Source organism: Euphorbia lathyris, chromosome 6 (genome assembly GCF_963576675.1).
Source record: "Euphorbia lathyris chromosome 6, ddEupLath1.1, whole genome shotgun sequence".
Lineage (NCBI taxonomy): Eukaryota > Viridiplantae > Streptophyta > Magnoliopsida > Malpighiales > Euphorbiaceae > Euphorbia > Euphorbia lathyris.
The window spans coordinates 46,087,505-46,103,750 of record NC_088915.1 but is presented as its reverse complement, the minus strand read 5'-3'; the positions used below and the strand labels follow the sequence as shown (position 1 = coordinate 46,103,750).

The 16,246-nt window shown below is 33.6% G+C and overlaps 1 protein-coding gene across 1 annotated transcript; it reads left to right on the top strand.

The window, feature by feature from the left end:
* Positions 1-14,493: 14,493 nt before the first annotated feature.
* LOC136233476 (alkane hydroxylase MAH1-like) lies at positions 14,494-16,184 on the top strand. Its single transcript, XM_066023146.1, has 2 exons — positions 14,494-15,216; positions 15,293-16,184. Exons 1-2 carry the CDS (start codon positions 14,506-14,508, stop codon positions 16,097-16,099), a joined length of 1,518 nt encoding a protein of 505 aa, XP_065879218.1. The 5' UTR covers positions 14,494-14,505; the 3' UTR covers positions 16,100-16,184.
* The last annotated feature ends 62 nt before the right edge of the window (positions 16,185-16,246 follow it).

The following is a 16,246-nucleotide window of genomic DNA, read 5'->3' as shown; positions in this document are numbered from 1 at the left end:
TCCTCCTGTTTCATATACTATGTCATGTAATATTTGCCCTATGGCTAAACAACACTGTCTTTCTTTTTCCCGTACTGATATATCTACTACTTTACCATTTCAATTGTTACATATGGACCTTTGGGGACCTTATAAATTAGCTACCCTTATAGGAGCTAAATATTTTCTGTCCATTGTTGATAATTACACACGTGCTACTTGGACTATTATTTTAAGTGATAAAAGCCAAGTTTTTAATGCCATTAAGTCATTTCTTGTCTTAATTGAAAATCAATTCAACACCAAAATTAAATAGATTCAGACCGATCACGGAACAGAGTTTCTTAATCACAATTGCCAAGTTTTTTTTTCAAATCAAGTAAATTTTCATCAGAAATCTGCGGTTTATACCCCTCAACAAAATGGGATCGTTGAACGTAAACATAAACATCTACTTGAAATAACACGTGCATTATTATTTCACGCATCCCTTCCTAAAAAGTTTTGGGGTGAAGCACTTTTAACCGCTACTTATCTCATTAATCTACTACCAACTCCATTATTGGATTGGAAATCTCCTTACAAAAAATTACATGGCACAAAACCGAATTATTCTTTTCTTAAGGTTTTTGGTTGTCATTGCTTTGTTTTTAATCTTCAACCATCCCGTGATAAATTGGATCCTCGAGCATTTCCCGGTATTTTTTTCGGTTACGCCTTGGATCATAAAGCGTATAAAATTTATAATCTTCAAACACATAAAATCATTATCTCCCGTGATGTTGTGTTCAATGAAATTTTTTTCCCACATGCTTCAACTCCTTCTAAACCTATACAAGTTGAATCTACCACATTTCCTATTACCAATATTATACCTTGTATACCATCTAATATTACCACCATAACAATTCCCAGTACCAATCTGTCCCCTACACCTATCAATTCATCACCCACTATTCCTCCCATTGAGACCACCATTTTACCATCTGATGTCTCTCCTCCTAATTGTCCATCTATTTCCTCTTCTCGTCCTTTATCTCCTCCCAATTCTACATCTATTCAACCCATTATTTCTCCTTCACAAAATTTGGAGCCACATAATTCTCCTACTTTTCCACGACGTTCTCACTTTGAAAGACCAATTAAAACCCCATCATGGCTTCAAGATTTTGATACAACTTCCCCTAATTCCTCTTCTCATATTTCTTCTTCTCCTGTTTTAATTTTACCTCCATTTAGTCAACCACATTCTGCTTTTATTTCCACACTCCACACATCTATTGAACCTACCAATTACAAACAGGCTGCTTCTAATCCACAATGGCTTCAAGCTATGGATGATGAATTAAAAGCATTAGAAGAAAATAATACTTGGGATATTACCTCTTTACCTCGTGGAAAGAAAGCTATTTCCACTCGTTGGATCTTTCGAATTAAACATAAACCTGATGGATCAATTGATCGATATAAAGCCTGTTTAGTGGTTCGTGGTTATAATCAAATTCAAGGTATTGATTATTTAGAGAGTTTTTCTCCGGTAGCCAAAGTTGTCACCGTTCGATTCATGATTGCCATTACTGCCGCCAAAGCTTGCCCATTCATCAAATTGATATAAATAATGCCTATCTCCACGGTTTCGTGGACGAAGACATCTACCTCCATCCTCCAGATGGATATCTAAAGGTTAAACCTGGCCAAGTATGTAAACTCCGTAAATCTCTCCATGGCCTTAAACATTCGGGTCGTCAATGGAATAAGGAATTCACATCTCAGATTCTCACTTTCGGTTTTACCCAAGCTTCTTGTGATCATTGCTTATTCACTTATACCCAAACAGATATTTTCATTGTACTTATCGTTTACGTTGACGATATACTTATTACCGGTAACTCCGAGGAGGTAATTTGTCACGTAAAAGATCACTTACATTCCCTTTTTACTATTAAGGATATTGGTCCTGCTAAATACTTCTTAGGGATTGAACTTGCTCGGGATAAACCGGGCATATTTTTATCCCAACAAAAATATATTTCCGACTTGCTTTCTGATACAGGTTTAGCTTCCGCCCACCCTTCTCCATGTCCAATGCAATCTTGTACTAATTTGGACCCCTCTCTTGGCACACCCATTCCCGCTCCCGATCAGTATCGAAAGCTTATTGGACGACTACTTTATTTAAATTTTACTCGCCCTGACATTGGTTTTGCAGTTCAACAGCTTAGTCAGTTTATGCACCAACCATGTTCTCATCACCTTGAGGCATTATTCTATCTTTTGTGTTACCTCAAAGGCACGCTTCATTATGGTTTATTCTATGGCGTCAATTTGGATTTTCGACTCACATCTTATTGTGATGCCGATTGGGGCAGGTGTAAAGAAACACGCAGATCCATCGGTGGTTACTGCATTTTTTTTGGAAAAGCTCTCATTTCCTGGAAGGCAAAGAAACAACCTACGATTAGTAAATCTTCCGCTGAAGCTGAATATCGTAGTATGGCAACCACCAGTTGTGAACTTAAATGGATCTCCTATTTATTTCACGAATTTCAAATTTCGCTTCCCTTACCTATACAACAACATTGTGATAGTCAAGTCGCTATTCACATTGCTTCTAATCCGGTCTTTCATGAACGAACCAAACACTTGGATATCGATTGTCATCTTGTTCGTGATCACATTACTTTTGGTTTTCTTTCTACCTCACATGTTTCTACCAAACTTCAACTCGCTGATTTGCTTACAAAACCTTTATCCGCAGCGGCGCTTCATTTCTTTCTTCCCAAACTGGGTCTTGTTTCCTCACAGCCTCCAGTTTGAGGAGGGGGTATTAATGTATTTAGTATTAATATAATTACACAAATGTATAAAGGGGTAGAATAGTAATTAGACATTGTAAATGACACTATAAATACATGTAATTACACAAATGTATAAAGAGGTAGAATAGTAATTAGACATTGTAAATGACACTATAAATACATGTAAATAATATCATAATGAATAAGAGTGTTTTATTATATTTTACAATTGTCTCTTTTCTCATAGAGTCATCTCATCTCATGGTAAGTTAATAACCAGAACAATCCTTGATCCATAAGAGTAATTCTTTTCATTAACAACTATTTCATAAAAATATTTAGATTTTTAATAATAATTTAGTGCATTTATGCATTTAATGCGATCATGCTAGAAACTATTTTTTGTTTAAATTTCAAACATGTGATGCATTAAAATGAATAAACTAACTATTATCTTCAGGAATGTTCACATGAACTTTAATGACCAAGTGAATTTGGTCATTCACTGTTAAATCTAGGATTATTAAATCTAAACCGTAGGATATGCTTTGAATCTCCACCTTAAAATTCTAATAAGCCTAGATCTAATGGTGAATGACCAAATACTGCATGGTCATTAAGGTCCATGTGATCAAAACCGAGCTTAGCAAACATATATATGCAAGCGTTAAATGAAAATCATGAAAACAAATTGAATTTACAATTAATTTTTGAATATCAGGAATTATAATTAGAAATAATTGTGCGAAAACACGAATTTGCTGAGAATTGTAGAGCTGAGAAATACTTAGACAGGCTCGTAGATGGGCCTGTGCAAGCAGGTCTACAGCACAGGTCCCCTAATTTAAAGAGGGCCCAATTTTTTTTTTTTACTTATTATATATAAGTTAGTAGCCCAGCCCAATTGCCCAAGTTAGTAACCATATATACATTTTTTACTTAAAGAGTTAAAGTTAGAGAAGAAGATGAAGAGTTTTGTTTTCTAAGGATTCTTTTATTAATTTATTAATTTATTAACGTTAAAAAACGGTAATTTTTTTTAATTACCATTAAAACAACCTCTCTTATTTAAGAATTATAATTTCTTTCTTCTCTTATTTGTTTGATCTTGTATCGAAATGTTATTGTCGATTCATATATAATACTTCGTATTTTTGGTTTATTATTACGTTTTGCACAGGGCCCCCAAAATGTCTAAGACGGGCCTGTACTTAGAAAGTTGGTTTAAAAAAACAATTATATATTTTGGAATTTAAATTAGAAGAAATAAAAAGGGAAATCAAAATGAGAATTTTTGGTGAGTTATGTTGTTGGTCCTCTTGAAATTAAATTTTAGGGAAAAGTGTCAGATATAAGGTGGTGTCCGCTTTTACATTATCGAAAATAATAAAAGGAAAGAAAATGCAGAACTAACAAAAAAGAATACATAAAATGAAAAATGGAAATTAAAAAATGGTAGTACTAGTAGTAAGAGCCATATTCATTTATTTATGAAGAGAAAATATGTTTTATAGTTAAAACTTAAAGCAGGAGAACATTATAAATTCTCTATTATTTTTTCTTCTCTGAATCGTAATAGTGTATCATTGAATGGCATGCGATATTTGGAAAATACTAAATATAGCAACTAATATTTCAAACAACAGTTTACATGTGGGGTGCCTTCACATTCTTTTTCTTTGATTTATTTTAAGAATATGATTAACAACTCACACCAACACTAAACATATGTGATTTTATTAGCTATTTCTCAGACCGTCGTTGTTTTTGCATTTTTATTGATTGCAGACCTTTTAAGATTTGAATATTGCTTCATATTTATATCATACAATAGCTTATATCATAGGGGTAAATTTATACTCACATATAATCTTTTTTGTGTGTAAAAGATAAACATGTCCGTAAAGAGATGTTTTATGTTACAGACTGTGTGTTGAATTGGAATTAATGGATATGACTTTGTATCAAAACATATAATAAGAGATTAATAGTAACTCAGAATTCTCTATTTATTTTCCTTGTCTAGAAAAGGAATTACTCTTATTGAATTGCTATTAATAGTGTGGAAGCGATACTTTGAAAAATTGGTGAAATAATAAGTATAGTAATTAATACTTCAAACAATGACCTATCCTCTTTCTATTACCATTCCTTTTCTTTTAGTAACATTTGGGTAGAGAAATTCCCTATATGTGTTTTCATAGGTAGGATAGGAACAAAATTATACTCTTCTCCAAAATGGGTTGGAAAAGGTAACAACTTTTGTCAGGATGACTATTTTTATAATATATTTTTAATTTCTAAAAAATAATATTATATAGTTTAATTAATGGGCGATTCTCTTCGTGGTTAATGAATCCCTTATTATTCAGTGGTTATAAAGTTTAACCATTGTAATTACTAGTTTAATAAAATGAAGTTTATTAAAAATGTTTTATAATGATGATGTGTCTTGTATATTGAATGATTATGAGTATGAACCATTTTAGTTGCTCTCTAATTACTTTTTGCTATAACTAATTTGATTAGCTATTTGTGTAAATCTGTTTAGTAAACCTTATCTTATTACTAATAGTTGTTTGTGTAAAATGATATATATATATAATCTTGAACAGTGGCGAATACATGATTACTCGGTTGGGGGGCCGATTTTACATGTGCGTTCCGAATTTTTTTTTTGTATATATGCGTGTTATAATTTGAATGGTCAAGAACCAATTTTAAGTATTAATGTACAATTTCTCAAAATTAACCTAGATTTCGTTTAATAGTCCTAATAGTAAAAAAAAAATGGATTTAGGGAGGGCCGAACATGTAAAAAAATTTAAAAATTTGATTTCAGATGGCCTACCAGGCCAAAAAAATTAATAATTTGGATTTAAGGAGGCCTAAGAGGCAAAAAAAAAATAGAAATTTGGATTTATGGAGGCCTAACAAGCCAAAAATATTAGAAATTTAGATTTAGAAAGACCTAACAAGCCAAAAAAATTAGAAATTTGAATTTAGACAGACTTAACAGGCCTAAAAATTTAGAAATTTGGATTTATGGAGTACCTAATAGGTCCAAAATATTGAAATTTTAAATTTTGGACAACCTTAACATACAATATATATTTAATTTTTTTATTAGTTCAATACTAGTTTCTAAAAAAATTATAACATTTTTACATTTTTTTTAATTTTTAGTTTTAAAATTTTAAAATTTAATTTAGAAATTCAGTTGTTTAAGTCTAAAAAATAAGAAATTATTTTTTTAATAGAAAAGACATAATAAAAATGAGTTCAAAAGTGTTATGAAATTCAGTTGTTTGAGTCTCAAAAATAAGAAATTATTTTTTAGTGAAAAAAACATAATAAAAATGAGTGCAAAAGTGTTATGAAAATAAATAAATTAATAATGGTAACATAGTTTTATAATGATTGAAAAATAAAATTTAAATAAATAAACACTTTCTAAAATAAATTGAGGTTGGGGAATTGAACCTAGAACCTTTTAAAAAAAGCAAATTTTTTTAACAATGAAATATTACTAAATAAACTACTCGTATATTCCGCTGGTAAAACGCGTTTTTCTTGTAGTGCATGGAAGTTCCGGCGGCCGGAGGGGCCCGTGCCCCCCTGTATCCGCCCCTGATCTTGAATAGATGTGGGGCATTGATATTTTATGGCTGTTATTTCTTTGAAAGAGAATTTCATTAATGTTGGGAGTCACTACAAAAAATTCAAAACAGAAAGCGAAACAAAACTCGAAATGACATCGTGATAAAACGGACTACGTTATTATTTTCTTTTTTAATAATTTATATTCTTAATAACCTTCTAAAAATGACCTATACATAAGCTATAATCTTAGATTTTTATAACGCATAAAAATATATTTAACCAATAAGATTATTCTAATTTTGCCCCAGATCTCTCTTTGCCAAAATTGCCAATCACTATCTTATCCCATAGAGATTTTAGACCTTTCACCTTTAGGATTAAATATAAATATAACCATTCATATATATAATTTATAATTTAATATATTAATTATATTTTAAAATAAAATATATGTTTCCATTTTAAAATAATTATCACATTTTACTAAATTATAGTAAATACTAAGAAAATAATTAATTTGTAATAAATATATAGAAAATAGACTAAAAATACTCTTATTTATTTTTTTTTGAAAAATGGAACCAATATCATTTAAGTAGAAATATCACAGTACAATGCATCAAGCAGAAAATCAGGAGGTCGAGATGACCAAACTGAAAACTCAGCCAAAGAATAAGATATACCCACTAACTGATGGGCAACCTTATTAGCAGAGTGACTAACATAAGTGACACTAATGTCATTAAAAGAATTTAACAGACACTTACATTCATCAAGAATAAGGCCATAAGGAGATATAAAAGATTGTTGCTGTAAGTGTTCAACCACCAAGGCGGAGTCCGTTTCAACTTCGCAACTGTTCAAGCCAAGGCTTTTTAACCAACTGAGTGCTTCCTTTACTCCCAATGCTTCCCCATCCCTAGGAGTAAAGTTGCCCCGTATATGCTTGGAGAAAGCATGGTGAAAAACTCCAGCTCTGTCACGAACAACGCCCCCTAACCGAGCAGCCCAGAACCTGCAACAACTGATGCATCAACATTAAGTTTGAACTCAAAATTGGTTGGTTTCAACCAGCGAGCCGAGGCCCGACGTTCATCCCCCAGAGAGCCATTCACCCATCGAGAAGGCTGCTTGTTTTTCCGACGCGCTTCCTTCCATTCATGAATCCCCAAGCATCCAAGGCGAAAGACAGTACTTGGCGGTAAACGAGTCCCCTCCCAAACGAACCGATTCCGATCAAGCCGAATTCCCCAGACCATCGTGGCCCACACAGCACACTGATCCAACGTTAACCTTCCAAAGACGAAATTCATCCAATCCAGAAAACTATCAAACTGATATCCGGTGAAATTGATTTCATTGGATTGACTCCAAATATCCACAACATGGGGACAATAGCATAGAGCGTGCAAAATAGATTCGACCTCACTATTACAAAGCATACACATGGGATTAATATTAACTTTCCTCCTTAGAAGTGTTACAGCAGTAGGAAGAATACCTTTCGAGGCCCTCCATAGCAGATTACAGACCTTTGGGGGAGCCTTCAACTGCCATAAACGGTTCCAACACCAATTAAATGCATCAGAGGCCAATCTCATCAAGCACTTATACGCACTTTTTACGGTATAGAAACCGTGATGCTCAGGTCTCCAATACCAGCTATCCAAGTCGGAGACGTTAGAAATAGGCGTACTGAGAATATTATGGCTGTCCTCTTTATTAAAAACATCACGGACAACTTCCTGATCCCATCTCCGACAATTCACCTCAAATAACGAAGCTACAGGTGCTGCAGCAATATCAGGATGGACCTCGGAGGTAATTTGTCCACTCGCATTTCCTTCCAACCATGGATCAAACCCAACACGAATGTTCAATCCACTACCCACTCGCCTCCTACAGCCTTCGCTTAACAGATCCTGCGTATTACGAATACTCGACTATACGTAGCTCAGATTTGAGCCCTTAGGAGCAGCAAGAAAGTCGCAATTCTTAAAATACCGGGCTTTAAACACTCGAGCAACAAGTGACGAAGGCGCAGACATAAACCGCCAACCCTGTTTACCGAGCATGGCAAGGTTAAATTCACAAATAGTCTTAAAACCCATCCCACCATACTTCTTTGGCTGACACATCAAATCCCATCTCATCCAACGGATACCCTTCCCATTAGAACACCACCAAAACGAATTGAAAAGTCGTTCAATCTCCTAGCAGAGCTGTATCGGCAATAAAAAGACGTTCATCGCATATGTAGGGATAGCTTGAAGGACTGATTTGAGAAGGACTTCTTTGCTAGCCCGTGAGAGAGTTTTAGAACGCCATGATTGCAATCTGGCCCAAGTTTTATCCTTGATGAACCGCAAAACATCAGTTTTACACCTGCCCACAAACGAAGGAAGACCCAAATACCTCCCCTGATTCTCTGTTTCAGCCACCCCCAATCTGTCACAAACATCTCTCCTGTCCTCCAATTTAACACCACTACTGAATAAGATAGCATACTTCTGGTAGTTCACCACCTGACCTGAGGCTAATTCATACTCATTCAATACATCCTGAACTACCACGCTTGCTGTATCCGAAGCCCTAAAAAACAGAAAACAGTCATCAGCGAAGAATAAATGGCTAACGGAAGGAGCGCCTCTCGCTATCCGACACCCCATCCACAGAGCTTCTGTTTCTTTCCTTCTAATTAATGCATATAAGATAAGAACAAACTCATTAATAATAATAATAAAAAAAGAAAACTAAACATGAAATAAGAAAATTTGGTCACCAGTATTTTGAAATGGAAAGACTAATCTATTTTACACAAACACAAACCCGAAGTTTCTATAGAAAAAGCCCAAAATTTTGGAAAACTAATTTACTATAACAAGCACCTAATTTAATATTGAAAAAATTATAAAACTGGATAAAAAAGGAAGCCTATTTACATATTTAGACCAATTACACAAACCATTACATATGTAGATTATATATTTGTGACTTTCTCAAAATATGCCGCGGGGCTAAAAACTCTAGCCGCTCAATCGATTGTAGGAGATAGTCTTCGATGGTCTCTCCAAAGTCACACGATGTGTGAAGAAAAGCCACACTCTGTGTGAATTATCACAGAATTCCAGGAGCTCAGCAAACCATTCACACGCTGTGTGGATCCATCTTCATTCCTTCCTTCATCCAACACCTGGGTCATACGGCGTGTGGCTGATGTTACATACCGTATGAGGTATTCCTCCATCTTAACTTGACTACTTTTAGGAGATGCCCACGATACCGATTGTCCCATGTGGCATCACTTTGTTTGGTTGAATTCTAGGTTTTGATTTCTAATTTTTGGTTAATATTTGATATTTGAAAATTTTGTTTGACAATTAAAAGTCTAGCTAATTAAAAAATTATTTGATAATTAAAAGTCCAAGGGGTTGAATTCCATTTGTTTTGTCTTTTATTGTGCAATTGTATTGATTGTATTTCTTTGTAAGTTTTAAAAGCTTTCCTCCAAATTAAAAGAAAATATAATTTAACTTTAAATAAAAATCCCATTACTAAAAATTAATATTTTATTTATTTATTTATTTGAATTATTAGATTTAATAAAGAGGTTGGGGTAGGTTGGCTAGGGACCAACCGAAATTTTTGAAGGGGCCAATGCTATATACCCATCATCATGATGAACTTTTTGGACGGATTAGAGAGACATATCCTAGCCATAGTCGGTTGGTCTCTATATACATTAATATTAGTGAACCAAGTATTATCACAGGGAATCAACTATTTTCCATTTACATTACAATGTAGATTTTTTTTTTTTTTTTTTTTTTTATAGTAAACCAAACACCCTCTAAGGTTTTTTCTAAAAATCCACGAAAGAAATGCTAAAGCTAGCGATAATCACAACATTTTATAGGCATGTTGCAATTGCGAACCCCATAATACAATTGTAATGTTGTAGAAGAGTTGTTACGTGAATGTTGTTTGTAAACATGCACATATGCAAATAAATGGTTATTACATCAAAGATTTGGTGATTGGTGATTGAATCTGGAATAAGAGTGATTCCCCATGGAAACTTGATAATTTAAAGGGCCTTGGGAAATTGACTTTTCTTGGATCTTAAGAAACTAAGCACTTGGATCATGAGATTGCTGGAAAATAGAGACATCATCAGGTGCCAGATGACATTTTCCAGCTAAAGGAGGAATAAGAAATACACTTGATAAAGTACCAATGTTCCGGATCTTGATAAAGTACCCATTTCAAGCTAAAGGAGGAATAAGAAATTGATCAATTCTTCAACTCCTTTTAAATATTACCAATCATAAAGCTCTAATACTCCTATTGTAGAGCTATTAATAATCCTCACACTCAATCAGCTCCTTTTCAATATAAAAATAATACCTTTAGAGACTGAAATCGTAAATTTTATATTGGGCCAAATGAGAAATTAAATTCTTTTCGGGGTTTCAATGAAGTTATAAAGTTTTGTGGAAAGAATTAAATTTTTTAGGTTAAAAATATTATTTTGATCTCATGAGAGACCAAAACTGATACAAATCGAATGTTTTTACTTACAAAGTTCATTTGGGAAACTACATACATATATGCATAAAGCAAATACTATTAAAGCATAATTTATATATCAAATTGATTTTGCAAGTATGAAAAATAAATAAATTATCAAAGAGTGAAGGATTTTATATCTCAATGAGTTACTTTTGGAGCGTGCCTCCGGTATCTAGTGTAGATTCAGCATCATGAGTCCTTTTGAGCGCTCCATATGTCGAGATTCAAAATGATTAAAATTGATTAAAAGTACATATTTTATTATTTCTTATTGATTTATTGAAATATATGAGAAAATTTAATATTAAATTTAATTATTAGCTCAAGAATAAACGATAAATTATCCTAAAATATAGGGTACACGTCTGTATCAGTATCCATTTAATACGAGATATTGAGGGCAAAACAATATGCATGGATTTACTAGAGACGTAATATGAGTGATGGTATGAATGGACGAAATGGATATCTGTTAGGCATGAAATTGACTAAGTTTAGCACAATATTTATACAAGAATTGGGGTGTTTTTCTGTTATATTGCAAGAATGAAGGGCTGATTAATGTTTTTTTGCAGATAAGTAAAGATTAAAGCCAAACATGCTGGAAACAGCTTGTTTCGCAACTGCCAAAGAGGAGTGGAGCCTTTCTATGATCCAGCGGTCAAACGCCGGATAATCTGATGACGGACAACGACAGAACAGAGGTGGGCGTGGTAGAGGCAGCATGTGGAAAGGTGTTTCAGTGGCGTTACCTAAAGTAGCATGATGACAAGAAGTTTCGACCCTTGAGTGTTCAAGGGTCAAAAGGATCCATAATCATTTCAGATTGTTTAGTTTTAGGTGGAGTTGACTTATTTCTGTATTATTTTGTAAGGATACTTTCGGGTACCAATATTGGCCCCGGTCTTTCTCCTTTAAATATAGGTAGCAAAGGGAAGACTGGGGAGATGGGATATTTTGTTTAGAACAGAAAAGTCACTGTTTAGGCGATAGAAGAGAGCTCCAATGGAGTTTCTGAATGTGAAAAGAACATCTGATTGCTCACTGCTTGATATGAGTGAGTAATCCACTTTGAATGGGCACGGCCAGTCCGGGCCGGTGATGTAAGTCTTATAACTTTTGCAATGAATATGTAGTATTTTACCAATGATGTGTTGATGAGGGTTTATATTTCTGTGCTTCGGCATTTATGCATGTGATAGATGAATGTTAGGACATTGCTTGCATCTTCACTGATATCTCTATCAATCTCGCAACCTCGAAGCAGACATGTTAGATGGTTGTGTCAAAGGTTTTCTTAACAGAAATGCAGCTTTGATCTTAATGCAATAAAGAATGTTTCTTTAGGACTCTATTGGTTCTAGTAAATCTTAGAAACTTAAGAACACACGAAAGTTGACTTAAGTGGGCATTAAAGCTGATACTTTGACTTCATTGGTATTATCACTAATTCGTTGGATTGTTGTATGACCTTGCACTACCTGTTCGGCAGTGCTTAGCCTGTTCTATCTTTTAAACTGTCATCTAGTTGTCATATCTTTCATAGAATTAACACTCTTTTGTCTTAACTGACCAACTCAAACAACCAACCTTACTAAGAAGATACCTTTATACACACACACTGTTCAGCAACGATTTTCTAATATAATTTTGGATCTCAATCCCTGTGGAGACGATACTTGACATATCACTTTATTACTTGTATCTAGTACACTTGCTAGAGTCTCATCGGAGGACAACAAAATCAAAGATTTATTTGAAGCGAAAATAACATACATGGATGATGAAACGATATACACGGGATCATTTGAGGCAAGGGACTTGAATAATGAAAATAACATTTTGGGATTTATAGGTAGTAAATTGTTGAATAAAATAGATGAAGAGACTAAATTGTTGAATAAAATGAAATTTAGGGACCTTATAATATATTATTTCTAATATAAAAGCTAACTAATGCTTTAAGTAAAAAGTTAGGGATCAATAAATTATTTATCCATTTTTTTAGGGTTATTACAAAACTAGACATTAGGAGAAATTGGTTTACATTTTTAGACTCATTTAGACATATGTTACTAAACTAGACTCTTCTAATACATTTTTTTTTTCAAAAATGCACTTACAAACTCCTCATCTTCTTCACCCTATCTTCTTCAATCTCATATTTTTCAACCCATCTTCTTCAACATCATCTTCTTCTTCAACCCATTTTTTTCTCAATCTAATAGGCAATTTAAACTAAAGAAGATCAAACAACACTCTAAAGAACAATGTTTCAATCTAAGAACAAAGAAGAAAATAAAAACAGAAACTAATAACAATGAAAAATAAGTACAAGTAAATTTTGAATGTTTAGAGTAAATTTCTTCAACCTCATATTTTTATTCTTCAACCCATCTTCTACATGATTTTGAATGTGTAAAGTACATTTAGTTAGCAAATATGATATGAGTTCATGTTTTATGAAATGAGAACTCATTTAGTGTTCTTATTTCATAAAATGTGAACCCAAATTATAAAATGAGAACCCATTTCATAAAACGCGAACCAAAATGATAATTTGCGAACAGTAAAAAAATTCTTACTTTTTCTACCTCAAATTCATTATCTGAGCTATAGATGACTAAAGTCGAAGTTATCGCGCACTGAAATTAGCTTAACATGTGGGTATACAAGTTGAAAGTTGGAGAAATTCTTGCAAAATTCAATGATATGGGAAGTTGGAAAAATAGGAAGTTGAAGAGTCTAAGAGTATTTTGGGTAGAAGGGTTAAAAGTGTCTAATTTGGTAATATATGTTAAAATAAGTCTTGAAAATATAAGGCTTAATACATCATTTGCCTTCTGAACTTGTCCAAAAAGCTTGATTGACCCATTGAACTCTCAAAGTGTTCCGATAGCCCATTGAACTTGCGTAAAATGTAATCAATTGATCACTCGGTCGTAAAAAAAGTAAGTTAAATGCGGAAGATGTGTTCCACGCATCTTAGAATGTTATTACATAATTAAAAAATAGATTAAAAAGAAAGTTATTGCTTGCTCAACTATACAACTTGTCTTCCCTAATATTAGAATCATCACTCCGATTTTGGTCGTTTTACTTTTTTTAAGACTCGTGGAATACATCTTCCACATTTAACTTACTTTTTTTACGACCGAGTGATCAATTGATTACATTTTATGCAAGTTTAAGGGGCTAACTGAACATTTTATGCAAGTCCAGGAGACTATCGGAGCATTTAAAAATTCAAGAGGCCAGCCAAGCTTTTTGGACAAGTTCAGGGAGCAAATGATGTATTAAGCCAAAATATATTGGAGCTCCACAAATTCATAGTTTTGTAAATTTCCTATTATTTTATTATTAATTGTATGAAGACTATATTGGATTAGTTTATTAATTATAGTTACTAAAAGTTGCACTTATGGCGTTGTCACCTTCATGAATAACCGTTTCCTAACCTCTTAACAATAGGTGCTCATTTGATCCTTGTGTACTAAATTTGCAACTCAAGTTGAGACAAAACAACATGTATATATATAGCAACAGTGAGAGTATGAGTGAGAATGAGGAAATGGCAGCAATAGGTTATGCAGGGATGCTCATAGCATCTTTTTCCATTGTTTTCCTTTTGATTATTTGGTCAAAAAGAAAGTCTGTAGTAATCAATTGGCCTGTTTTTGGGATGCTTCCAGGCCTTGCTTGGAACATTTCTCGTGTCCATGACTTTGCTACAGATCTTCTCATGCAAAATGGGGGAACATTTATGTTCAAAGGCCCTTGGTTTACCGGCATGGATTTTGTCTTAACTTCCGATCCCATGAATGTCAATCACTTTCTAAGCAGAAACTTCTCCAATTACTTAAAAGGGAATGAATATAAGGAGATATTCGAACCTCTCGGAGACGGAATTCTGGCTGTTGATTCTGATATTTGGAAAATTCAGAGAAGGATAATTCATTCATTATTTCACAACAAGAGATTCAAAGCTGCTGTTGAAAGAATATTGAATCACAAGATATCAAATGGCCTATTTCCAGTTCTTGAAAATGCTTCAAAATTAGGCAATGTGGTTGATTTACAAGACATAGTGCAGAGATTAACATTTGATAATATATGTATGCTTATAGTTGGATTTGATCCCAAATGTCTTTCAGTTGAATTACCTCGTGTTGCTATTGAGAAAGCTTTTCATGATATGGAAGAAGCCGGTCTTCATAGGCATTTAGTTCCTTCATCCATTTGGAAATTGCAGAGATTTCTTCAGGTTAGCTTTCATTCATATTTATTTATTTATTTATCATATGTTTTCCCTAACTAAGTAGAGTAGTTGGTTTTTCTAGGTTGGGAAGGAGAAAACATTCCGCATAGCTTGGAAAGTCCTTGAAAGTTTCGTTGTGCAGCACATTTCAAGCAAACGACAGCAGCAACTAAACCAGCTTGAAACAGACGATTTCAATGTGCTTACCTACTTCTTGTCAGAAGTTGAAGAAAATGGCATCAATATTAAATCAGACAAGTTTCTGACAGACATGGCTTTTAATCTCCTCGGAGCTGGGAGAGATACAATAGCAGCAGCTCTTGTGTGGTTTTTCTGGGCAGTAGGAACACATCCACTCGTGGAGAAAAAGATTTATCAAGAGATGAAAGATAATTTACAGATGAAAGAGAACCACACATTCAGTTTTGAGGAGCTCAACAAACTTGTTTATCTTCACGCAGTAATATGTGAAGTATTGAGGCTTTATCCAACTATTCCTTTCGATCATATGATGTCCATTGAAGAAGACACTCTTCCCAGCGGAATTAAAATTCCTGGAAATCAGAAGCTTATTTATTCCTTATATTCAATGGGAAGGATGGAAGAAATATGGGGGAAAGATTGCTTGGAATTCAGGCCGGAGAGATGGATATCCAAGAACGGAGAAATAGTTCATGTTCCGTCCTACAAGTTTATAGCATTTAATACAGGACCTAGGAGCTGTTTAGGGAAGAACTTGACATTTATTCAGATGAAAGCAATTGCTTCGGCTGTTATTTCCAATTACTGTTTTCAAGTTGTTCGAACTTATCCGGCCAAACCAACTCCATCGATTGTGCTTTATATGAAAGATGGTTTGGAGGTTAGGGTTTCCAAACGACATAACTAAACCACACTTTGTTTTCTTAATTAGACAATAATTTACTGTTGGAAAACGAATCAATTTCGTCTTTCTTGTATTACTTCTCTTCCTGCATCCATAAATATAATAATAATATTTGTTCCTAACAAGCTTGCCTCAAATAACATAAAATAA